This window comes from Mya arenaria, chromosome 17 (assembly GCF_026914265.1).
Source record: "Mya arenaria isolate MELC-2E11 chromosome 17, ASM2691426v1".
In the NCBI taxonomy this organism is placed as follows: Eukaryota; Metazoa; Mollusca; class Bivalvia; order Myida; family Myidae; genus Mya; species Mya arenaria.
In genome coordinates, this window is record NC_069138.1 from 4,829,917 (window position 1) to 4,854,831 (window position 24,915).

A 24,915-nucleotide genomic window follows, 5' to 3' on the forward strand; every position below is an offset into this window, starting at 1 on the left:
CAAATGTAATTTGATAATATCATTGCGATAATGTTCCCCTATGTTCTCATATTATGTTTGTATCACATGTGTGTGAAATGCTTCTTGTTTGTTTAATTTATGTCACATGCTCATACATAAAACCTTTATATTGAATAAACCTTGCAGTCCTCTTATGGCCTGATGATCTAAACTTGTATCAGGAACGTACCTAAGGTATTTTAAACTGTACGCCCGTACACTCTTGTGCTAGGTGTCGACAAGTAAAGGTCTTTCTTTACTTAGGTCACAATGTGTTATATGTGTGGAAGCGACGGTGTCCCCTGGTTTGTTTTTGAAGAAAACATTTATAAAGAAACCATCTTCAAGTATTATGTACGCTAATATGCAGTCAGAAAAAGTCAAACTTAAACTGATAAAAAAAATGTTTGATAATACTTATGTGAAAAACTACAGAAACAAGCTCAGTAGCAAAAAGTTTAAACATAAACCCAGTTTAATGGCACTGGGTTAAACGCCAAAGACATAAAACACAAAAACAGAAAATCACAAACAAGAAACATGGAATAACAGCACAAAACTCCACAAACAGCACAGTGCATAGATATTATATATATATATATATATATATATATATATATATATATATATATATATATATATATATATATATATATATATATATATATATAAACCATAAGTATTATGTATAATCAGTTAACACCCCATTATACTTATAGTATTACTTTTGATATCGAGTTTTAGGCATTTGCCATTTCCATGGAGCTTAAATTCATGTGTACGCCCGCGCGTACTGGAGTATACTTAGGTACGCCCCTGTGTATATATTATATATTATTTGTATCATGTTCATATATCATGCTTATGTATTGCTGCTTGTTTCTGTATTAAATGTCAAATGCTCATTTGTAGAGCCTTTATGCTTAATAAATCTTGCAAACTTGCTTATCTTGTTTATATTTTTTTGCTAAAACAGTGCTGTCTCCAGTGTCAGGTCACCAGTATGGGAAAACTGATTTTCTCAAAGCATTTGAAAAGTTGTCCCCAAATGGCCACATGATTCGTATTCCGGCTGGGTCTGGTACTCACTAGTATGAAGTATGCGAAGTACAACGTAATACGTGTTGAATAGGACAAAAACCCACCACCCGATATACGCCGTCCTGCCATCAAATATAGGTCACCACTCCGGGAAAAACTCGTTTACTCTTTTAAAGTACTCGCCAAGTCGGCTCAAAATCGTCACAAAACTGTTATCTCATTGTGTCTGGTACTGCCTTGAGTGAAGTAGGTGGAGCTCCACTTTATACGTGTTTTAGGGGACACACCCGCCTATCATCTCATATTGGTCAACACTCGTTCAAAGCACTTGAAAAGTAAGCACCAAATCTCTACAAAAGCTGTTTCTGGTACTCACAGGAGTAGAACACAGTTACTTGATATTTGGACAGCATTTTTGGCCAGTCGAGATACCTGAGCAATTTGGTCCCTAGGGTGATTTCTTGGACTGAGAATCATAAAAAATGTGATTCAGTACTCTATGATACACATACGAAACAAATAATCCACTTTTGGTAGTTTATTTTTACATATTAAATGTTTTAATATTTCATACAATCTTTATCATTCACAAGTTATGAAGATTTCAGATTGAGACATATGTACGGATACAAACTAAGATCAGATCTAGAAGATTTTTTTTAAATAAAACAACTGTATATCTCGCATGCATGTTCAGAATGAAGTTATCTCCAAGGTGCAATCGCTCAACAAGCACAAACTAGTAGCGTTTTCGCAATTTTCTTTAATAATTCTGCCAAGAATACTGTTTATATACCGACTCACAGATCTTCGCTAGTAATTTTGACCTTGCACACCGGCCGGACCCGGCATGCGCTTTTCAACTTCACGCGCGAACGGGAACCGGGGATATGTTTACCTCGTGACTGGTACCCGTCCGCGCGTAGAGCCAAAAAGTGCATGCCGGGTTCGGCCCTTGTATATACTCAAAATTACTGGCGAAGATCTGTGAGTTATCAACTCTCAGTCCAAGAGATCACCCTAGAGACCAATCGCTCGAATCCTGAGATAGCTCGACTGGCGAAAAATGCAGTCCAAATACCAAGTAACTGTGGAGTGGAATCGGCGGAGTGCAACCTATTACAGGTATTGTATAGAACAATCCCATCGACCAACTCATAAAGGTCACCATGGATGTTTTGACAAAAAAAGAAAGAATATTAAATTCACGTTTATTCCTGAATTTCGGTTTTCTCTTCGGATTTTTTTTTCTTTTTAAAGCTTTAAAGAACTAAATATCGCTAGAATAGACAATGCATTAATGAATACTGTTTATTTAGACCAATGATGAATGGATATTTCGTCAAAAGGCGATAACAGAAGTCATAATGATATTGACATTTTTATCCAGAATTCCGTTTCTTATTCGGATTTTGATGCCTTAAAAGCGCTTTAAGCACTTAAATTAACAATGCATATTTACAAACTTTTGTAAGTAAAGCACTTCTGCACATTTTGTTTCTGTCAAACTTCGATCAAACGGTTGAAATGTTGACGTTTTTCAATTATAATACAAAAACCTCTTCGATCAAAATTTTATAAGTAAATAGGTTGAAAATCACATTTTCTATTCCTTATTCGGAGTTTGGTACGTTTTTAAAGAGTCCTTAGCAGTTTAATCCTCTTGAAAAGACAATGCATTGCTGTAAACGTTTTATGTAGACCACTTTTGAATAGTAATCAGCCTGGGCAAAAAGTGATAAATAGAGATTGTTGAAATTTTGTCCCTTTCCTGATTTATGTTCTTTTATCGGAGTTTGATGACTATTTGGAAACGTGCATCATCATTTACATGCATCTACGCTTCAAAAATACATATATTAGCTTTCAAATGCTGTTAAGAATACCTATCTCTCAAATACTTCATGAAGGGTGCTCGTTTCCAAAACATTTCATATTTATCACCTGAAAATATAAACTCCTTCACCAATCAGTTAAGCCACCCTTTTAAAACAAAAGGGTTTAACATTTGAACAGGGTACAATTCTTTGTATGGATTAAGAATTGGTTGTGTGTAACCTTTTCATGTTCTTTAAGTTCATTCACTGTGACCATTGTATTTTCAATTACCTGTCTTTTGACCACGACCATGTAGGCATAGGATTAAAGTTTTTCCCGCAATTTCAATCATGTGATCTGTCACATGATTGCAGTATTTATTCAGAGTTTGATGAGGGAGGTTGGACTTCTTTCAGAAGTCAAATTTGGTATTTGTTCAGGATTTGGACATACTTTGGTGCGTATTATTTCTGATATTGTATCTGCAATTACCCTTTCTGTATTTGCAATGAGTTGATAATATGCTTTGTTTTTATAAATTATGCATTTGGTACACATTTACTTTTTCTGCACGAGTTTCTCGAATTCAAGATGGCGGCAAATTCTGATCTAACTGATAGTTAACTAATCCATTTACAATCACTTATCTACATATTTTACACTTTTAAAATGATCCTTATTACAGCTAAACTGTCATGGACTATTCCTAACCAGTCACGGTAGAGAGAGTCGGTTGAAAACGTGTTTATCCTTCCAACAAGGGAGTATAGCTCGTGCATTTAGTACAAGCTTTTGTCAGCGTTGCATTTCAAGTAGCGATTATATCTCGTCCATTTAGGACATGCATTGTTAGCGTTTCATTTCCAGTAAGGGAGTATATCGCTTCCATTTAAGACATGCCTTTGCGAGCGTTGCATTTAAAAAGGGGATATGTCTCATCTATATAGGACAAGCATTTGGAAGCGTTGCATTTCCAGTAAGGGAGCATATGACGTCTGTTTGGAATAGCATTTGACAGCGTTGCATTTCAAGTAGGGAGTATACTGCGTCCTTTTTGAGAGGCAGTGAGAAATACTACCAGAAAGAAAGAAGTTGCAACCTCGTGGATGCAAGGCGGACACCCACGCCACTAGACCAATCTCCCCTCTATTTAAAGAGGTTTTCAAAATAGAACCATCATATTCAGTCAATCTATGATAAAACAAACAACTCTGTCAATAAAATATGTATTTTTATTGTTTAAATCATTTGGTAAATTTATCACAGTTCTGTTCAGTTTAATTATTATCAGGAGGCTTTTGAACAATTGCTCTGAGCTTCAAGAGCTCGACTCTTCGAGAACTAGACAAATGTTTTCAACGGGAAAAGAAGACGAGGCAGGAGGAACTAGAAGGATTGCTGACATATTTCTAGTAAAAATACCATTCTGTTTAGCTGTGTGAACATTTCATACACCCTTGTTTAAAGGGCGATTCGCTTAGCTCAATTTGTAATTACTATGTTTGCACTATTTAAAATATGATGAACATAAAACTATTGCACTATCGATTAGCAAATTCATCAGTTCTTTATTTCATTTCCGCATACCACATTCATCATTTCTTGTAAACACCCAACTAAAAAAGCCATTATCAAGAGTCTTTGGTTTGTATTTGTCCTTTCTTCTGCCGTTTGGTCACGGTGTTACGTATATTTCCTGCCAGCAAAATTGTTCCCCCGACCAAAATAGCAGTTCCTCCAAAATAAAATGTGTAATCATATTTCCCGTATTTATCCTTTAAGTAACCTGCAATGAAAAAGAAATATATCAGGATAAATCAATGATCTGAGAAATTAACAACCGTGATTAAAGCGCGGTTTGCAAAATATAAGGGCAACCATTTCAAATACCAAAGAAGAAGAAGAAGAAGAAGGAGAAGAAATAGGATAAGGAGGAGTAGTAGAAGAAGAAAAAAAAGAAGAAAAAAAAGAAGAATAAGAGAAGACGTCGAAGAAGAAGAAAAAGTAATTGTAGAAGAAGAAGAATGATGATGAGGAAGAAGAATAAGAAGAAGAAGAATAAGAAGAAGAAGAAGAAGAAGAAGAAGAAGAAGAAGAAGAAGAAGAAGAAGAAGAAGAAGAAGAAGAAGAAGAAGAAGAAGAAAGAAGGAAGAAGGAAGAAGAAGAAGAAGAGGAAGAGGAAGAAGAAGAAGAAGAACGAGTTACCATTAAGTGGCGGTCCTATCAATGTACCCAGGCCTTGGGCCATCAACATGAATGAAAAGGAGCTAGCGAGCTTGTTGAATCCAAGAATGTCCACCAGTATCACAGATCGCTGGGCTTGCTTTATACCTATACAACGGAAAAAATCATACTAGTACATATAGTTCACCGGTGTAGGCAATGGTTACAATTAGTAATGTAACTTTACCAAAATCATACTGGTTGATTTTCAATCGTGATTTTGTGCGGATATTTATTACGTAGAAAAACTGACAACATAATTGACCAAAAAGCACGTCGACATTGTAAATTTATCCTTTCGACTGCGTTTTTGTTATATACTGATTTAGTTATTTAATACAAGATATCTTTAACATCATGGCAATTGTAAGTTTATAGTTTTGCCAATATTATAATGATATTTTACGTAAAAATATAAGATGTATGCAGTAACTTTAACTTAAAACATACCCATCAAAGCTCCGTGAACAGTACAAACAACTGCATATTCCTCAAAATTCTTTAAGGACGGCATCACAAATAGAGGAATACATTGTGCATACGTTACAGCGTTAAATATATAGGGTCGCATTTTCCTTAAAGCTTTCAGGTCCAACACAAAACCCGACAATATTCTGAAGACAGTATCACAGCCTGCTATAATCGACAACAAAGAAGCGGCTTGTATATCCGTCAACCCTCGACTTTTGGCAAGAGCTGGCAAGAAAAGCCCGGCAGTTGGAAGCGTGAAAATGAACTGAGCAATGCATAAAGTCACAAATCTGACGTCCTTTAAAATTGAAAAAGATATAATCTTCCTTTTCTTAGGGTTATTTACTTTCTGTTTAACTTGAAACTCGTCCTCATCTTTATCATAAGCATACGCATTGGCCTTATGAGAACGTGTTGGTTGCTTTTGTAGCATTGGTGCTTCTGCAGAATCAATATTAGACGCAACACCAATTTTGTCTGGAGATCTAGCTAAATGAACACTTCCTGATGACGACACGTGTGATGCAAGGTGTCCATTGTCACGTGCATTTAGCTCTTCGTCTTTTGGTGATCTAAAAACAGGAAATAACTTATTCGAATTGTTTTTCATTCTGCATTTGATTGTTTATGTACCGACACTCGTCTGATCTGTAATCCGTTCGATTATTAAATTTTGCTGACAATTCAATGGAACTGACGAACAATAAAGCAAACATACACACTATTGATTCAATCGAAATAATGCTGTTCATGTGAATGTAAGACAGACCATGTCGGAGTTAACACGAACAAGAAAAAAGTATTTGTTTACATTTTATGTTTGGTAAACGCATATTTGTCTGATCATATATCAATTGATGTGACTTTTCACTACTGATCTATGATGGAAACCTCAAAAGGCATTGCTAAAGCTATTTCGACGCATGCCTGTCTAAGCTGTACCTTATGAGTCTCATGTGTAGTGTCTCTTAGACTCCTGACTTAAAACAATGTTTTTGTTACTATTTGGTTTGTCCCTAATGTTTCAATTGATTCTTTTTAACCTGCGTAACGTACAGTCAAAGCTCGATGGCTCGAACTCACAGGGAGCGGAAAAAACACATCGAGCCTCCGAAAATTCGAGCCAAGCAAGATTGTTAACCTTATATTGTAAAGTCATAGGTCCTTTACATCTAGTTCGATCCAACGAGAAACTCGAGCCATGCCAGTTCGATCCAACGAGAAACTCGAGCCTTGCCAGTTCGATCCAACGAGAAACTCGAGCCATGCCAGTTCGATCCAATGTGGTTCGACTGTGTGTACTTACTTGATCTTCCTAGTCATATCTACAGATTTGCCCGGCCTGAATAACCCTATGCAAATGAATATATGACAGGCCACACCACTCAAAAGAATGTAAGTTCCCCTAAATCCGTACTGCTGGAACATGAGCTCAACTGTGGGAGTGATTGCAAAGCCGCCCAGTCCGAAGCCAGCAGAGGCAAGACCAAATGCTAAGCTCCTCCTCTTGTCAAAGTATTCGCCCAATAGCATTACACAAGGCGTCAACAGGAAGGCCCGTCCTATACCTGCAACAAATAGTTAATTAATCATTTTAAAGACAGATAGTGAATTGTAATCCGTTGCGTCTTTTATGATGAAAACATCATTCCGCGAAGGAAAATATCTGATATTGAGAATTGAACGCCAATTTAGGTAAAAGATAGCCGTGAAATTTAGAACAGATATACTACGCTTGAAAGAAATTGGAAGATACTTGTTTCGTATGCCGATAAGATAATATGCCCCAATACGATACATTTGCTGAAATAACTACATAACTGAAATACCTGTATACCAGACTGGTTGCATATGCCAATACATATACAGTAAATTACCTTAAATAACTGAAATACCTGTAGACCAGACTGGTTGCATATGTCAATACATAAACAGTAAATTACCTTAAATAACTGAAATACCTGTAGACCAGACTGGTTGCATATGCCAATACATATACAGTAAATTACCTGAAATAACTGAAATACCTGTAGACCAGACTGGTTGCATATGCCAATACATATACAGTAAATTACCTGAAATAACTGAAATACCTGTAGACCAGACTGGTTGCATATGGCGATATTTGTACAATACATTACCTGAAATAACTGAAATACCTGTAGACCAGACTGGTTGCATATGTCAATACATATACAGTAAATTACCTGAAATACCTGTTGACCAGACTGGTTGCATATGGCGATATTTATACAATATATTACCTGAAATAACTGAAATACCTGTAGACCAGACTGGTTGCATATGGCGATATTTGTACAATACATTACCTGAAATAACCCCATAACTTAAATGCATGTAGACCAGACTGGTTGCATATGTCATTACATATACAGTAAATTACCTGAAATAACTGAAATACCTGTTGATCAGTCTGGTTGCAATTGGCGATATTTATACAATACATTACCTGAAATAACCCCATAACTTAAATGCATGTAGACCAGACTGGTTGATTAAGCCGATATATATATATACAATATATTACCTGAAATAACTCCATAACTGAAATACATGTAAACCAGACTGGTTGCATAAGCCGATATATGGATGCCGATCACATACATCACTCCACCGAAATATGAAAGCTTACGAACTGAAAATCGGTTGCATAAAACGCTAGCCAGGGGGCCTGAAACATACCTAATAGGTTACGTTATACTTTTATGCTTTAAATATCTTTTAGTTAAGCTCAACAGCTTTTCGTTTATTCACTCAATAAAACAAATAAGGAGTCATCTGAATCTTAAAATATTTATCAAGATAGCACATGTTTTTTGAAGGAAGAAATCTTGTCTGAAGAATGATAACAAACAAAACAATATTCATATGAAACACTATAGAAACAAGCTAAGTAGCAAATAGTTTAAACATAGACCCCGTTAAATGGCACAGGGTAAACGCCAAAGCCATAGAACACAAAAACAAACAATCACAAACAAGAAACATGGATCAACAGCACAAAACTAAACAAAAACACAGTGCATATATACTATATAAAACAACTAGGTGTGTTTATCAAGGATTGTTAGGTATGTGAATTTACTGGGAGTTTAAACCAGTTTGCGTGGACAACCTCACTGTTATCCTAACAATCTAGCGTAAAGTAAAAACCTAAAAGGTAAATCTTATCAAAGTATGCATTAACTTAAGGAAACTTAATAATAAAACAAATAATAATAAACTAGGTGAACCCCAAGTACTTCAATGATTAGGGATCACATCTCTAACTGCAGACGAAGGAATGAAGTTCAGATTATCCAATGCAAAAACACTTTTCAAAGATACGATGCAGTTATTGTTTGGCGAATACTGGGAAAAGAACAGGCCCCAATTTCTCGAAACTTCTTAAGTCCCTTATAACAGGATTAAGCTAATCTCACTATTTCTCTTTGTCTATAATAAGCGTAATATTAAGTTCATTTAGAGTTATTCAACCTTAAATAGGATTTTTTTTTGATGGAAATCACAAATAACCATATTTCATTTACAAAAATCACATTATAGTATGTGTTTTGACTATTTGAAACAAGTTACTTAGGCCTGTAAGCTTAAGAAGTTTCGAGAAATTGGGGCCAGAAGGGGAAAAATCCCTCTTTAGGGCCCAAACGACAATGAATTATAAACAAAAAATATTAACATCACATACACAAATATAAACACCAAAAACAAACTTACAAGACATACATAGATACAAATATCACAAACAAACCATACCCTCATTGAATTTGCGTCACTGCTAAATGATGGGATAAACGCATTGGAACGGTAAATTTAATAACAAACACAGCAAGAATAAAAAAATAAATCTTAAACAATGTAATATATGAGCAGCTGTCGTTTGCAAAAAACACCAACAATACAGTGCGTGTTGATGTTATTTGTTATTATTGAATAATGTGTAAAGATTCGTATCTAAATAAATGAACCTTAATTTGCTATGTTAATTGTATTTATCATTTAACAACTGTTAAACACACCAACACCGAGGTTTGCTATGTTATGAAACAAAATCACGAGATAAATGTTATTACGTCAATGTCAACGAGTAGAATCTTATTGATCCTATTCAGATATGATGGCATGCTTGTCTAACAAGAATATTGTACGAAGCCACAAGTGCAACTAATTGTGATATCTCATTTTATCTAACCCACTGTGAAAAAGAAAAAAAATGCAGCGCAGGTACAAATGTAAAATGGTCCTATTTGAGTAAATAAGCAATGATTTCTTCTTACATACTTTTTTTTTTTAAAATATTAAAAACAAAATTTAACTGGTCACTCGAAAAACTTAATTGCATTTCAAAAAGAAGAGAGCTATTTTAAAGTCATCACTAGTTATTTACATAAATGAAACCTTTTTTTTCATTTACACCGAACAGGCCACGCTCACTTTTGTGACATTTCTTGTTTATTCATAGTGTAATTGTAAACCTATGAACTGAAACTCCCTAACAATTGAAGAAGTACTCACCTGTTACTTATTATTATTTGTTTTATTATTATGTTTCCTCAGGTTTATGCATGCTTTGATAATATTTACCTTTAAGGTTTTTACTTTATTCTGGATTGTTTGGATATAGGTGAGGCTGTGCACACACACTGGTTTAAACCCCCTGTAAACTTACATTTTACTGACCGTTCCAAGGCGGTACCTTATAATCCGTGATAAACACACCTAGTTTTTATATATGTACTAAACTGTTTGTTGAGTTTTGTGCTGTTGTTCCATGTTTATTGTTTGTGGTTGCTTTTGTGTAATATGGCTTTGCCGTTCCCCACTGGCCATTAAACGGGGTCTAAGTATAAACGTTCGGCTTGTTTCTGTAGTTTTTCAGTTAAAATTGAATGAGAGCAAACATTAAATAAGTCACTGCGAAAACTACAAAATAAATATGAGATATAGCGTTAAGTCATTCTTATTGTTATCTTATTGTTATCAATATATAGAACGAAACACTTAACCGAATATCATATCTTACCACGTGCTATCCTAATTTACGACTATCTAATAATGTAATTGTTTTGTTACACGGAGCAGGCAAGTATTTAAAGGTGGATACCCAATGTAGGTAATAGTTGTTCATTCATTAAGGTCATGGGAATTGTATTTTTATTTTGTTAGTATCTTATAAACCATAAAGTTTTTCTTATTCTAAAAATCAAGTTTTTTAGAACGTTATACGTCACCAATAAGCAGTCGACACGTCATAGATAATGACGTCACCCAGGCTGTCTTAGACGCCGTTCCTCCAAACTGTTCCAAAAACTTCACGTAAAAAAGGCCGGATGACCGCTGAATTCCTCCTGAAAATATCAATAATCTATCGATTAGTTAATCATTTAATTCATGCATATCAAGTAATACTAACCAACACAGTTGAACGTGCATAACACAAACAAAGTTTCCCTTTATACGAAATGAAAAATAGCACCAACTTGACTATAAATTATTAACTATAAGCTGATTGACATACCTATAACTGTACGAAGTAGCAATACACCAAGAACAATCATCCATCCCCAGCCTCCGTCAAGAACCTTGGTCTCTTTAGTAGTTTCCTCATGGTCTTTGTCATCAATAGTTTCATCGGTTCCGTCCAGAATCGTTGTCTCTACAATTGTTGCATAATGGTAGTTGTCATCACTTTCTACTTCATTTTCATTCAAACCCTCTGATCTGTTAGCGTCATTTGTCTTTCCTGCACTAACGTCACGATAGTCACTGCATTCTATTGAATTTACCAAGTTCTCCTGAACATCTTCTTTCCTTCCTGCTTCATTAGTCACAGCTGTATCATTGTCACGAGTCTTACCATATTCTCCAGATTCATCTTTCTGACATTCTGATCTAGTATCAGACGTCGAATATTTAGTATCGTCATTCGAGTTTTCAGCATCTTCATTTACTGTATATATAAAACGTTTAGTATCACTTTCATTGTTTTCATCAGTAGACTTTACCTGTGGGGTGTTGAACTCCATCATTCCATTAATCGCACTCAGGAAGTTCAGGTTTTTAATTTATCGATAACTTTGTTTAACAAATTATTCCATGATAAAACACTATTTTAACTGTGAAATATCTATTTCACGCCTTAAATTTTACTTATTGGCTGTCAACATGAACATCATTCTGTATATATTTTCAGAGCAATAAACCAAAAAAATGCAAATAAACATAAAAATACAATATAAATGTGCTTAAAAAATAACTGAGTTAAAAAAAGTTACATTTACACTATTCAACTTTCGTAAAACATTATATAAATTGGAAACTATGAGTATCTAATATATTCTTAACTGTCTATTTATAAAATTTGTTATTTGTAAATGTGCAGTATATATATCCACTGCAATAACATGAATGAATTAGATGAATACAATGTTTGAAAACTAATATGTATAGATAAAGGTCATTGGGATAAAACCTGTGTTGATTATACGGCAATCAAACGAAGGAGAAATAGATATATTTCATATTCTATAAATAGAATCGTTGGCATACAGTGACAGAAAATACATGGGGAATTATATACCTAAAACGGCATCTGGTACTTCTTACTTTTTGAAAGAATGTAAAAAAAAAAAACTATTTTAAATAAAAGTTAATAAACATTTTAATTTCCTTTGGTTTAATATTATTACCACTTCTATCTCGTCATTGGTACACTATTGTTATAAATCACTCACATGATCATTAAGTGCAGATTTAGTACATGACTCTCATGTCTATCTAATGTTTAATCTAGTAGTTAAATTTATGTGTTTAACACTTTTAAAAACGTAATCAAGAAAATATCTACAAACACTTCGGTAATGGTATACGACTTTTAATTAAGTATGTAAATTTGCTTTTGTTTAGTGCAATCTTGTCAACACACGTGTTTATAAATAACAGGAAGTAAACAAAACCATGTGACATAAAATTTATCTGTTAAAAGGCCGGGAGACGGGACCCAATAATTACTAACTTCCGTGATGGCATGTTATAGAACTTTTTATAATTTTTTTTCTGAAACATTGTTTTATATTTGAGAGATATATATTTGTTTTCGTTCATTTATTCATTCTCAAACAGTAGGCGAAGGTCTTACCATGGACTAAGTGCATCTTTTGGTATGTTTGTACTCTGTGATGGTGCACTTTGGTTTAATGTATGCATAGTATTACTGACATGAAATTCTTACTTGAAACCTGATGGTGGAGAGGCTCGCCTGGTGCGCCCCCTAGATTCGCTAGTGCAAACTTATCTTAGTTATGAATATTACACTGTATAATGAGGCACGATTTTATAATAGCGAATCATGCGAGTTCCGAGTAATTGTTCGAGTAAAGATCGATCAAATATATTTAAAACAAAATGTAAGATTAAATGAATGGATCTGTGTATATTTATGTGTCGGTGTGTGTCTGTGGACGTATGTGTCGGTGAGTGTCTGTGGACGTTTGTGTGTCAGTGTGTCTGTGGACGTGTATGTCGGCGAGTGCCTGTGGACGTATGTGTGTCGGTGAGTGTGGACGCGTGTGTCGGTGAGTATCAATGGACGTGTGTGTTGGTGTGTGTCTGTGGACGTGTGTGTCGGTGAGTGTCAGTCAACGTGTGTGTCGGTGAGTGTCAATGGACGTGTGTATGTCGATGAGTGTCTGAGGATGTGTGTATGTCGGTGAGTGTCAGTGGACGTATGTGTGTCGGTGAGTGTCAGTGGAAGTATGTGTGTCAGTGAGTGTCAGTGGAAGTATGTGTGTCGGTGAGTGTCAGTGGAAGTATGTGTGTCAGTGAGTGTCAGTGGACGTGTGTGTGTCGGTGAGTGTCAGTGGACTTGTGTATGTCGGTGAGTATCTGTGGACGTGCATGTCGGTGAGTGTCTGTGGACGTGTGTATGTCGGTGAGTGTCTGTGGACCTGTGTATGTCGGTGAGTGTCTGTGGACGTGTGTATGTCGGTGAGTGTCTGTGGACGTGTGTATGTCGGTGAGTGTCTGTGGACTTGTGTATGTCGGTGAGTATCTGTGGACGTGCATGTCGGTGAGTGTCTGTGGACGTGTGTGTGTCGATGAGTGTCTGTGGACCTGTGTATGTCGGTGAGTGTCTGTGGACGTGTATGTCGGTGAGTGTCAGTGGACGTCTGTGTGTCGGTGAGTGTCTCTGGACTTGTGTATGTCGGTGAGTGTCTGTGGACGTGTGTATATCGGTGAATATCTGTGGACGTGCATGTTGGTGAGTGTCTGTGAACGTGTGTATGTCGGTGAGTGTCTGTGGACCTTTGTATGTCGGTGAGAGTCTGTGGACGTGCATGTTGGTGAGTGTTCGTGGACGTGTGTGTGCCGGTGAGTGTCTGTGGACGTGTATGTCGGTGAGTGTCTGTGGACGTGCATGTTGGTGAGTGTCTGTGAACGTGTGTATGTCGGTGAGTGTCTGTGGACGTGTGTGTGTCGGTGAGTGTCTGCGGACCTGTGTGTGTCGGTGACTGTCTGTGGACGTGTGTGTGTCGGTGAGTGTCTGTGGACGTGTGTGTGTCGGTGAGTGTCTGTGGACGTGCATGCTGGTGAGTGTCTGTGGACCTGTGTATGTCGGTGAGTGTCTGTGGACGTGTGTATGTCGGTGAGTGTCTGTGGACGAGTGTATGTCGGTGAGTGGCTGTGTACCTGTGTGTCTCGGTGAGTGTCTATGGACGTGTATGTCGGTGAGTGTCTGTGGACGTGTATGTCGGTGAGTGTCTGTGAATTGTTGTGTGTCGGTGAGTGTCTGTGGACGTGTATGTTGGTGAGTGTCTGTGGACGTGCAAGTTGGTGTGTGTCTGTGAACGTGTGTATGTCGGTGAGTGTCTGTGGACGTGCATGTTGCTGAGTGTCTGTGGACGTGTGTATGTCGGTGAGTGTCTGTGGACGTGTATGTTGGTGAGTGTCTGTGGACCTGTGTGTGTCGGTGAGTGTCTGTGGACGTGTATGTTGGTGAGTGTCTTTGGACGTGTGTATGTCGGTGAGTGTCTATGAACGTGTGTTGGTGAGTGTCTGTGGACGTGTGTATGTCGGTGAGTGTCTGTGAACGTGTGTGTGTTGGTGAGTGTCTGTGGACCTGAGTGTGTCGGTGAGTGTCTGTGAACGTGTGTTGGTGAGTGTCTGTGGACGTGTGTGTGCCGGTGAGTGTCTGTGAACGTGCGTATGTCGGTGAGTGTCTGTGGACCTGTGTGTGTCGGTGAGTGTCTGTGGACCTGTGTGTGTCGGTGAGTGTCTGTGAACGTGTGTATGTCGGTGAGTGTCTGTGAACGTGTGTGTGTCGGTGAGTGTCTGTGGACCTGTGTGTGTCGGTGAGTGTCTGTGGACGTGTGTGTGTCGGTGAGTGTCTGTGGACGTGTGTGTGCCGGTGAGTGTCTGTGAACATATGTCGGTGAGTGTCTGTGGACCTGTGTGTGTCGGCGAGTGTCTGTGAACGTGTGTGTGTCGGTGAGTGTCTGTGGACGTGTGTGTGTCGGTGAGTGTCTGTGGACGTGTGTGTGCCGGTGAGTGTCAGTGGACCTGTGTGTGTCGGTGAGTGTCTGTGAACGTGTGTGTGTCGGTGAGTGTCAGTGGACCTGTGTGTGTCGGTGAGTGTCTGTGAACGTGTGTGTGTCGGTGAGTGTCAGTGGACCTGTGTGTGTCGGTGAGTGTCTGTGGACGTGTGTGTGCCGGTGAGTGTCAGTGGACCTGTGTGTGTCGGTGAGTGTCAGTGGACCTGTGTGTGTCGGTGAGTGTCAGTGGACCTGTGTGTGTCGGTGAGTGTCAGTGAACCTGTGTGTGTCGGTGAGTGTCAGTGGACCTGTGTGTGCCGGTGAGTGTCTGTGAACGTGTGTGTGTCGGTGAGTGTCTGTGGACGTGTGTGTGCCGGTGAGTTTCAGTGGACCTGTGTGTGTCGGTGAGTGTCTGTGGACGTGTGTGTGTCGGTGAGTGTCAGTGGACGTGTGTGTGTCGGTGAGTATCTGTGAACGTGTGTGTGTCGGTGAGTGTCTGTGAACGTGTGTTTGTCGGTGAGTGTCAGTGGACCTGTGTGTGTCGGAAAGTGTCTGTGAACGTGTGTGTGTCGGTGAGTGTCTGTGAACGTGTGTGTCGGTGAGTGTCTATGAACGTGTGTATGTCGGTGAGTGTCTGTGAACGTGTGTATGTCTTTGAGTGTCTGTGGACTTGTATGTCGGTGAGTGTCTGTGAACGTGTGTGTGTCGGTGAGGGTCTATGGACGTGTATGTCGGTGAGTGTCTATGGACGTGTGTGTGTCGGTGAGTGTCTGTGGACGTGTGTGTGTCGGTGAGTGTCTATGGACGTGTATGTTGGTGAGTGTCAGTGGACGTGTGTGTGTCGGTGAGTGTCTGTGGACCTGTGTGTCTCGGTGAGTGTCTATGGACGTGTATGTCGGTGAGTGTCTGTGAACGTGTGTGTGTCGGTGAGTGTCTGTGAACGTGTGTATGTCGGTGAGTGTCTGTGGACGTGTATGTGCCGGTGAGTGTCAGTGGACGTGTGTGTGCCGGTGAGTGTCTATGAACGTGTGTGTGTCGGTGAGTGTCTGTGAACGTGTATGTGCCGGTGAGTGTCTATGAACGTGTGTATGTCGGTGAGTGTCTGTGGACGTGTGTGTGTGCCGGTGAGTGTCTATGAACGTGTGTATGTCGGTGAGTGTCTGTGAACGTGTATGTGCCGGTGAGTGTCTATGAACGTGTGTATGTCGGTGAGTGTCTGTGGACGTGTGTGTGTGCCGGTGAGTGTCTATGAACCTGTGTGTGTCGGTGAGTGTCTGTGAACGTGTATGTGACGGTGAGTGTCTATGAACGTGTGTATGTCGGTGAGTGTCTGTGGACGTGTGTGTGTGCCGGTGAGTGTCTATGAACGTGTGTATGTCGGTGAGTGTCTGTGAACGTGTATGTGCCGGTGAGTGTCAGTGGACGTGTGTGTGCCGGTGAGTGTCTATGAACGTGTGTATGTCGGTGAGTGTCTGTGGACGTGTATGTGCCGGTGAGTGTCAGTGGACGTGTGTGTGCCGGTGAGTGTCTATGAACGTGTGTGTGCCGGTGAGTGTCTATGAACGTGTGTATGTCGGTGAGTGTCTATGAACGTGTATGTGCCGGTGAGTGTCAGTGGACGTGTGTGTGTCGATGAGTGTCTGTGGACGTGTGTGTGTCGGTGAGTGTCTGTGAACGAGTGTGTGCCGGTGAGTGTCTGTGAACGTGTGTGTGTGCCGGTGAGTGTCTGTGGACCTGTGTGTGTGCCGGTGAGTGTCTGTGAACGTGTGTGTGCCGGTGAGTGTCTATGAACGTGTGTGTGTCGGTGAGTGTGTGTGAACGTGTGTGTGCCGGTGAGTGTCTATGAACGTGTGTGTGCCGGTGAGTGTCTATGAACGTGTGTGTGCCGTTGAGTGTCTGTGGACGTGTGTGTGCCGTTGAGTGTCTGTGGACCTGTGTGTGTGCCGGTGAGTGTCTATGAACGTGTGTGTGCCGGTGAGTGTCTGTGAACGTGTGTGTGTGCCGGTGAGTGTCTGTGGACCTTTGTGTGTGCCGGTGAGTGTCTATGAACGTGTGTGTGCCGGTGAGTGTCTATGAACGTGTGTGTGTCGGTGAGTGTCTATGAACGTGTGTGTGCCGGTGAGTGTCTATGAACGTGTGTGTGTCGGTGAGTGTCTATGAACGTGTGTGTGCCGGTGAGTGTCAGTGGACCTGTGTGTGTGTCGGTGAGTGTCTGTGAACCTGTGTGTGTGCCGGTGAGTGTCTATGAACGTGTGTGTGTCGGTGAGTGTCTGTGGACGTGTGTGTGCCGGTGAGTGTCTATGAACGTGTGTGTGTCGGTGAGTGTCTATGAACGTGTGTGTGCCGGTGAGTGTCTATGAACGTGTGTGTGCCGGTGAGTGTCAGTGGACCTGTGTGTGTGTCGGTGAGTGTCAGTGGACCTGTGTGTGTGTCGGTGAGTGTCTGTGAACCTGTGTGTGTGCCGGTGAGTGTCAGTGGACCTGTGTGTATGTCGGTGAGTGTCAGTGGACCTGTGTGTGTGCCGGTGAGTGTCTATGAACGTGTGTGTGTCGGTGAGTGTCTGTGGACGTGTGTGTGCCGGTGAGTGTCTATGAACGTGTGTGTGTCGGTGAGTGTCTATGAACGTGTGTGTGCCGGTGAGTGTCTATGAACGTGTGTGTGCCGGTGAGTGTCAGTGGACGAGTGTGTGCCGGTGAGTGTCTATGAACGTGTGTGTGCCGGTGAGTGTCTATGAACGTTTGTGTGCCGGTGAGTGTCAGTGGACGTGTGTGTGTCGGTGAGTGTCTATGAACGTGTGTGTGTCGGTGAGTGTCTATGAACGTGTGTGTGCCGGTGAGTGTCTATGAACGTGTGTGTGCCGGTGAGTGTCTATGAACGTGTGTGTGCCGGTGAGTGTCAGTGGACGTGTGTGTGCCGGTGAGTGTCAGTGGACGTGTGTGTGTCGGTGAGTGTCTGTGGACCTGTGTGTGTGCCGGTGAGTGTCTATGAACGTGTGTGTGCCGGTGAGTGTCTGTGGACCTGTGTGTGTGTCGGTGAGTGTCTATGAACGTGGGTGTGCCGGTGAGTGTCTGTGGACCTGTGTGTGTGCCGGTGAGTGTCTGTGGACCTGTGTGTGTGTCGGTGAGTGTCTATGAACGTGTGTATGCCGGTGAGTGTCAGTGGACGTGTGTGTGTGCCGGTGAGTGTCTGTGGACGTGTGTCGGTGAGTGTCAGTGGACGTGTGTGTGTGCCGGAGAGTGTCTGTGGACCTGTGAGTGTGCCGGTGAGTGTCTGTGGACCTGTGTGTGTGTCGGTGAGTGTCTATGAACGTGTGTATGCCGGTGAGTGTCAGTGGACCTGTGTGTGTGCCGGTGAGTGTCTGTGGACGTGTGCCGGTGAGTGTCTATGAACGTGTCTGTGCCGGTGAGTGTCAGTGGACGTGTGTGTGCCGGTGAGTGTCTGTGGACCTGTGTGTGTGCCGGTGAGTGTCTATGAACGTGTGTGTGCCGGTGAGTGTCTGTGGACCTGTGTGTGTGTCGGTGAGTGTCTATGAACGTGTGTGTGCCGGTGAGTGTCAGTGGACCTGTGTGTGTGCCGGTGAGAGTCTGTGGACCTGTGTGTGTGTCGGTGAGTGTCTATGAACGTGTGTGTGTCGGTGAGTGTCAGTGGACCTGTGTGTGTGCCGGTGAGTGTCTATGAACGTGTGTGTGCCGGTGAGTGTCAGTGGACGTGTGTGTGTGCCGGTGAGAGTCTGTGGACCTGTGTGTGTGCCGGTGAGTGTCTATGAACGTGTGTGTGTCGGTGAGTGTCAGTGGACGTGTGTGTGTGCCGGTGAGTGTCTATGAACGTGTGTGTGCCGGTGAGTGTCAGTGGACCTGTGTGTGTGCCGGTGAGTGTCTATGAACGTGTGTGTGTCGGTGAGTGTCTGTGGACGTGTGTCGGTGAGTGTCTGTGGACGTGTGTCGGTGAGTGTCAGTGGACGTGTGTGTGTGCCGGTGAGTGTCTATGGACGTGTGTCGGTGAGTGTCTGTGGACGTGTGTGTGTGCCGGTGAGTGTCTGTGGACGTGTGTCGGTGAGTGTCTGTGGACGTGTGTCGGTGAGTGTCAGTGGACGTGTGTGTGTGCCGGTGAGTGTCTATGGACGTGTGTCGGTGAGGGTCTATGAACGTGTGTGTGCCGGTGAGTGTCAGTGGACCTGTGTGTGTGCCGGTGAGTGTCTATGAACGTGTGTATGTCGGTGAGTGTCTGTGGACGTGTGTGTGCCGGTGAGTGTCTATGAACGTGTGTGTGCCGGTGAGTGTCAGTGGACCTGTGTGTGTGCCGGTGAGTGTCTATGAACGTGTGTGTGCCGGTGAGTGTCTGTGGACGTGTGTGTGCCGGTGAGTGTCTGTGGACCTGTGTGTGTGCCGGTGAGTGTCAGTGGACGTGTGTGTGTGCCGGTGAGTGTCTATGAACGTGTGTGTGTTGGTGAGTGTCTGTGAACGTGTGTGTGCCGGTGAGTGTCTGTGAACGTGTGTGTGCCGGTGAGTGTCTATGAACGTGTGTGTGTCGGTGAGTGTCTGTGAACGTGTGTGTGCCGGTGAGTGTCTATGAACGTGTGTGTGTCGGTGAGTGTCAGTGGACGTGTGTGTGCCGGTGAGTGTCTGTGAACGTGTGTGTGTCGGTGAGTGTCTGTGAACGTGTGTGTGTGCCGGTGAGTGTCTATGAACGTGTGTGTGTCGGTGAGTGTCAGTGGACGTGTGTGTGCCGGTGAGTGTCTGTGGACCTGTGTGTGTGCCGGTGAGTGTCTATGAACGTGTGTGTGCCGGTGAGTGTCTATGAACGTGTGTGTGTCGGTGAGTGTCTATGAACGTGTGTGTGTCGGTGAGTGTCTATGAACGTGTGTGTGCCGGTGAGTGTCTATGAACGTGTGTGTGTCGGTGAGTGTCAGTGGACGTGTGTGTGCCGGTGAGTGTCTGTGGACCTGTGTGTGTGCCGGTGAGTGTCTATGAACGTGTGTGTGCCGGTGAGTGTCTGTGGACGTGTGTGTGTCGGTGAGTGTCAGTGGACCTGTGTGTGTGCCGGTGAGTGTCTGTGAACGTGTGTGTGCCGGTGAGTGTCTATGAACGTGTGTGTGCCGGTGAGTGTCTATGAACGTGTGTGTGTCGGTGAGTGTCTGTGGACGTGTATGTGTCGGTGAGTGTCAGTGGACCTGTGTGTGTGCCGGTGAGTGTCTGTGAACGTGTGTGTGCCGGTGAGTGTCTATGAACGTGTGTGTGCCGGTGAGTGTCTATGAACGTGTGTGTGCCGGTGAGTGTCTGTGGACGTGTATGTGTCGGTGAGTGTCAGTGGACCTGTGTGTGTGCCGGTGAGTGTCTGTGAAGGTGTGTGTGCCGGTGAGTGTCTATGAACGTGTGTGTGCCGGTGAGTGTCTGTGACCGTGTGTGTGCCGGTGAGTGTCTATGAACGTGTGTGTGCCGGTGAGTGTCTATGAACGTGTGTGTGCCGGTGAGTGTCAGTGGACCTGTGTGTGTGCCGGTGAGTGTCAGTGGACCTGTGTGTGTGCCGGTGAGTGTCTATGAACGTGTGTGTTCCGGTGAGTGTCTATGAACGTGTGTGTGCCGGTGAGTGTCTATGAACGTGTGTGTGCCGGTGAGTGTCAGTGGACCTGTGTGTGTGCCGGTGAGTGTCAGTGGACGTGTGTGTGTGTGCCGGTGAGTGTCTGTGGACCTGTGTGTGTGTCGGTGAGTGTCTATGAACGTGTGTGTGTCGGTGAGTGTCTATGAACGTGTGTGTGCCGGTGAGTGTCAGTGAACGCGTGTATGTCGGTGAGTGTCTGTGACCGTGTGTGTGCCGGTGAGTGTCTATGAACGTGTGTGTGCCGGTGAGTGTCTATGAACGTGTGTGTGCCGGTGAGTGTCAGTGGACCTGTGTGTGTGCCGGTGAGTGTCAGTGGACCTGTGTGTGTGCCGGTGAGTGTCTATGAACGTGTGTGTGCCGGTGAGTGTCAGTGGACGTGTGTGTGTGCCGGTGAGTGTCTGTGGACGTGTGTGTGTGCCGGTGAGTGTCTGTGGACCTGTGTGTGTGTCGGTGAGTGTCTGTGGACCTGTGTGTGTGCCGGTGAGTGTCAGTGGACGTGTGTGTGTGCCGGTGAGTGTCAGTGGACGTGTGTGTGTGCCGGTGAGTGTCTGTGGACCTGTGTGTGTGTCGGTGAGTGTCTATGAACGTGTGTGTGCCGGTGAGTGTCTATGAACGTGTGTGTGCCGGTGAGTGTCAGTGGACCTGTGTGTGTGCCGGTGAGTGTCAGTGGACCTGTGTGTGTGCCGGTGAGTGTCTATGAACGTGTGTGTGTCGGTGAGTGTCAGTGGACGTGTGTGTGTGTCCGTGAGTGTCTGTGAACGTGTGTGTGCCGGTGAGTGTCAGTGGACCTGTGTGTGTGTCCGTGAGTGTCTGTGGACGTGTGTGTGTGCCGGTGAGTGTCTATGAACGTGTGTGTGCCGGTGAGTGTCAGTGGACCTGTGTGTGTGTGTCCGTGAGTGTCTGTGAACGTGTGTGTGTCGGTGAGTGTCTATGAACGTGTGTGTGCCGGTGAGTGTCTATGAACGTGTGTATGTCGGTGAGTGTCTATGAACGTGTGTGTGCCGGTGAGTGTCAGTGGACGTGTGTGTGTGCCGGTGAGTGTCTGTGGACCTGTGTGTGTGCCGGTGAGTGTCTATGAACGTGTGTGTGTCGGTGAGTGTCAGTGGACGTGTGTGTGTGTCCGTGAGTGTCTGTGAACGTGTGTGTGCCGGTGAGTGTCAGTGGACCTGTGTGTGTGTCCGTGAGTGTCTGTGGACGTGTGTATGTGCCGGTGAGTGTCTGTGGACGTGTGTGTGTCGATGAGTGTCTATGAACGTGTGTTGGTGAGTGTCTTTGGTGGTGTGTATGTCGGTGAGTGTCTGTGAACGTGTGTGTGTCGGTGAGTGTCTATGAACGTGTGTTGGTGAGTGTCTGTGGACATGTGTGTGCCGGTGAGTGTCTGTGGAACTGTGTGTGTCGGTAAGTGTCTGTGGACGTGCATGTTGGTGATTGTCTGTGGACGTGTGTATGTCGGAGAGTGTCTGTGGACGTGCATGTTGGTGAGTGTCTGTGGACGTGGATGTTGGTGAGTGTCTGTGAACGTGTGTGTCGGTGCGTGTCTGTGGACGTGTTTATGTCGGTGAGTGTCTGTGGACGTGCATGTTTGTGAGTGTCTGTGAACGTGTGTATGTCTTTGAGTGTCTGTGGAGGTGCATGTCGCTGGGTGTCTGTGGACGTGTGTTTGTCGTTTTGTCGGTGAGTGTCTGTGTACGTGTGTGTGTCGGTGAGTGTCTGAGGACATGTGTGTGTCGGTGAGTGTCTGTGGATGTGTGTATGTCGGTGAGTGTCTGTGGACGTGTATGTCGGTGAGTGTCTGTGGACGTGTGTATGTCGGTGAGTGTCTGTGGACGTGCATGTCGGTGATTGTCTGTGGACGTGTGTGTGTCGGTGAGTGTCTGTGGACGTGTGTATTTCGGTGAGTGTCTGTGGACCTGTATGTCGGTGAGTATCTGTGGACGTGTGAATGTCTATTAGTGTCTATGGAGGTGCATGTCGGTGAGTGTCTGTGAACGTGTGTGTGTCGGTGAGTGTCTGTGGACGTGTGTGTTGGTGAGTATCTGTGAACGTGTGAATGTCGGTGAGTGTCTGTTGACCTGTTTGTGTCGGTGAGTGTCTGTGGACGTGTGTGTGTCGGTGAGGGTCTGTGGGTGTGTGTATGTCGGTGAGTGTCTGTGGAAGTGTATGTCGGAAAGTGTCTGTGAACGTATGTCGGTGAGTGTCTGTGGACGTGTGTGTGTTGGTAAGTTTGAGTGGACGTATGTGTGTCGGTGAGTGTCAGTGGACGTGTATGTCGGTGAGTGTCTGTGGATGTGTGTGTCGGTGAGTGTCCGTGGACGTGTATGTCGGTGAGTGTCTGTGGATGTGTATGTCGGTGAGTGTCTGTGGATGTGTATGTCGGTGAGTGTCTGTGGATGTGTGTGTCGGTGAGTGTCAGTGGACGTGTATGTCGGTGAGTGTCTGTGGACGTGTGTGTGTCGGTGAGTGTCCGTGGATGTGCTTGTTGGTGAGTGTCTGTGAATGTGTGTATGTCGGTGAGTGTCTGTGGACGTGTGTATGTCGGTGACTGTCTGTGGACGTGTGTGTGTCGGTGAGTGTCTGAAGACGTGTGTATGTCGGTGAGTGTCTGTGGACCTGTGTGTCTCGGTGAGTGTCTGTGGACGTGTGTATGTCGGTGAGTGGCTGTGGACCTGTGTATGTCGGTGAGTGTCTGTGGACGTGTGTATGTCGGTGAGTGTCTGTGGACGTGTGTAAGTCGGTGAGTGGCTGTGGACCTGTGTATGTCGGTGAGTGTCTATGGACGTGTATGTCGGTGAGTGTCTGTGGACGTGTATGTCGGTGAGTGTCTGTGGACGTGTATATCGGTGAGTGTCTGTGGACGTGTATGTCGGTGAGTGTCTGTGGACGTGTATGTCGGTGAGTGTCAGTGGACGTGTATGTCGGTGAGTGTCTGTGGACGTGTATGTCGGTGAGTGTCTGTGGACGTGTATGTCGGTGAGTGTCTGTGAATTGGTGTGTGTCGGTGAGTGTCTATGGACCTGTATGTCGGTGAGTGTCTGTGGACGTGTATGTCGGTGAGTGTCAGTGGACGTGTATGTCGGTGAGTGTCTGTGGACGTGTATGTCGGTGAGTGTCTGTGGACGTGTATGTCGGTGAGTGTCTGTGAATTGGTGTGTGTCGGTGAGTGTCTATGGACGTGTATGTCGGTGAGTGTCTGTGGACGTGTATGTCGGTGAGTGTCAGTGGACGTGTATGTTTGTGAGTGTCTGTGGACGTGTATGTCGGTGATTGTCTGTGGACGTGTATGTCGGTGAGTGTCTGTGGACGTGTATGTCGGTGAGTGTCTGTGAATTGGTGTGTGTCGGTGAGTGTCTGTGGACGTGTATGTCGGTGAGTGTCTATGGACGTGTATGTCGGTGAGTGTCTGTGAATTGGTGTGTGTCGGTGAGTGTCTGTGGACGTGTATGTTGGTGAGTGTCTGTGGACGTGCATGTTGGTGTGTGCCAGTGAACGTGTGTATGTCGGTGAGTGTCTGTGGACGTGCATATTGCTGAGTGTCTGTGGACGTGTGTTTGTCGGTGAGTGTCTGTGGACCTGTGTGTGTCGGTGAGTGTCTGTGGACGTGTATGTTGGTGAGTGTCTGTGAACGTGTATGTGTGTCGGTGAGTGTCTTTGGACATGTATGTTGGTGAGTGTCTGTGGACGTGTGTATGTCGGTGAGTGTCTGTGGACGTGTATGTTGGTGAGTGTCTGTGAACGTGTATGTGTGTCGGTGAGTGTCTTTGGACATGTATGTTGGTGAGTGTCTGTGAACGTGTGTGTGTCGGTGAGTGTCTGTGAACGTGTGTGTGTCGGTGAGTATCTGTGGACGTGCATGTTGGTGATTGTCTGTGGACGTGTGTATGTCGGTGAGTGTCTGTGGACGTGCATGTTGGTGATTGTCTGTGGACGTGTGTGTGTCGGTGAGTGTCTGTGGACGTGCATGTTGGTGATTGTCTGTGGACGTGTGTATGTCGGAGAGTGTCTGTGGACGTGCATGTTGGTGAGTGTCTGTGGACGTGCATGTCGGTGATTGTCTGTGGACCTGTGTGTGTCGGTGAGTGTCTGTGGACGTGCATGTTGGTGATTGTCTGTGGACGTGTGTATGTCGGAGAGTGTCTGTGGACCTGTGTGTGTCGGTGAGTGTCTGTGGACGTGCATGTTGGTGAGTGTCTGTGGACGTGCATGTCGGTGATTG

General features: G+C 43.9%; 1 protein-coding gene across 1 annotated transcript; it reads right to left on the reverse strand.

Annotated features, from left to right (window-relative positions):
- Positions 1-4,077: 4,077 nt before the first annotated feature.
- Positions 4,078-12,498, reverse strand: LOC128223125 (monocarboxylate transporter 4-like). The gene is made up of 8 exons (XM_052932393.1): positions 12,309-12,498; positions 11,093-11,751; positions 10,806-10,922; positions 8,102-8,245; positions 6,860-7,121; positions 5,533-6,125; positions 5,065-5,190; positions 4,078-4,645 (listed from the first exon to the last, which is right to left on the reverse strand). The coding sequence occupies exons 2-8, from the start codon at positions 11,601-11,603 to the stop codon at positions 4,491-4,493; spliced, it is 1,908 nt and encodes a 635-aa protein (XP_052788353.1). The 5' UTR covers positions 11,604-11,751; positions 12,309-12,498; the 3' UTR covers positions 4,078-4,490.
- Between the last annotated feature and the right edge of the window lie 12,417 nt (positions 12,499-24,915).

Excerpts from the sequence above, each read along its gene's own strand:
- LOC128223125 (XM_052932393.1), bottom strand. The coding sequence starts at position 11,603 with ATGATGGAGTTCAACACCCCACAGGTAAAGTCTACTGATGAAAACAAT. Across the intron at positions 8,246-10,805 it reads GACGTGTCGACTGCTTATTG|GCCCCCTGGCTAGCGTTTTA; the intron begins GTGACGTATAAC and ends GGTATGTTTCAG. Across the intron at positions 7,122-8,101 it reads CAGTTATGGAGTTATTTCAG|GTATAGGACGGGCCTTCCTG; the intron begins GTAATATATTGT and ends TATTTGTTGCAG.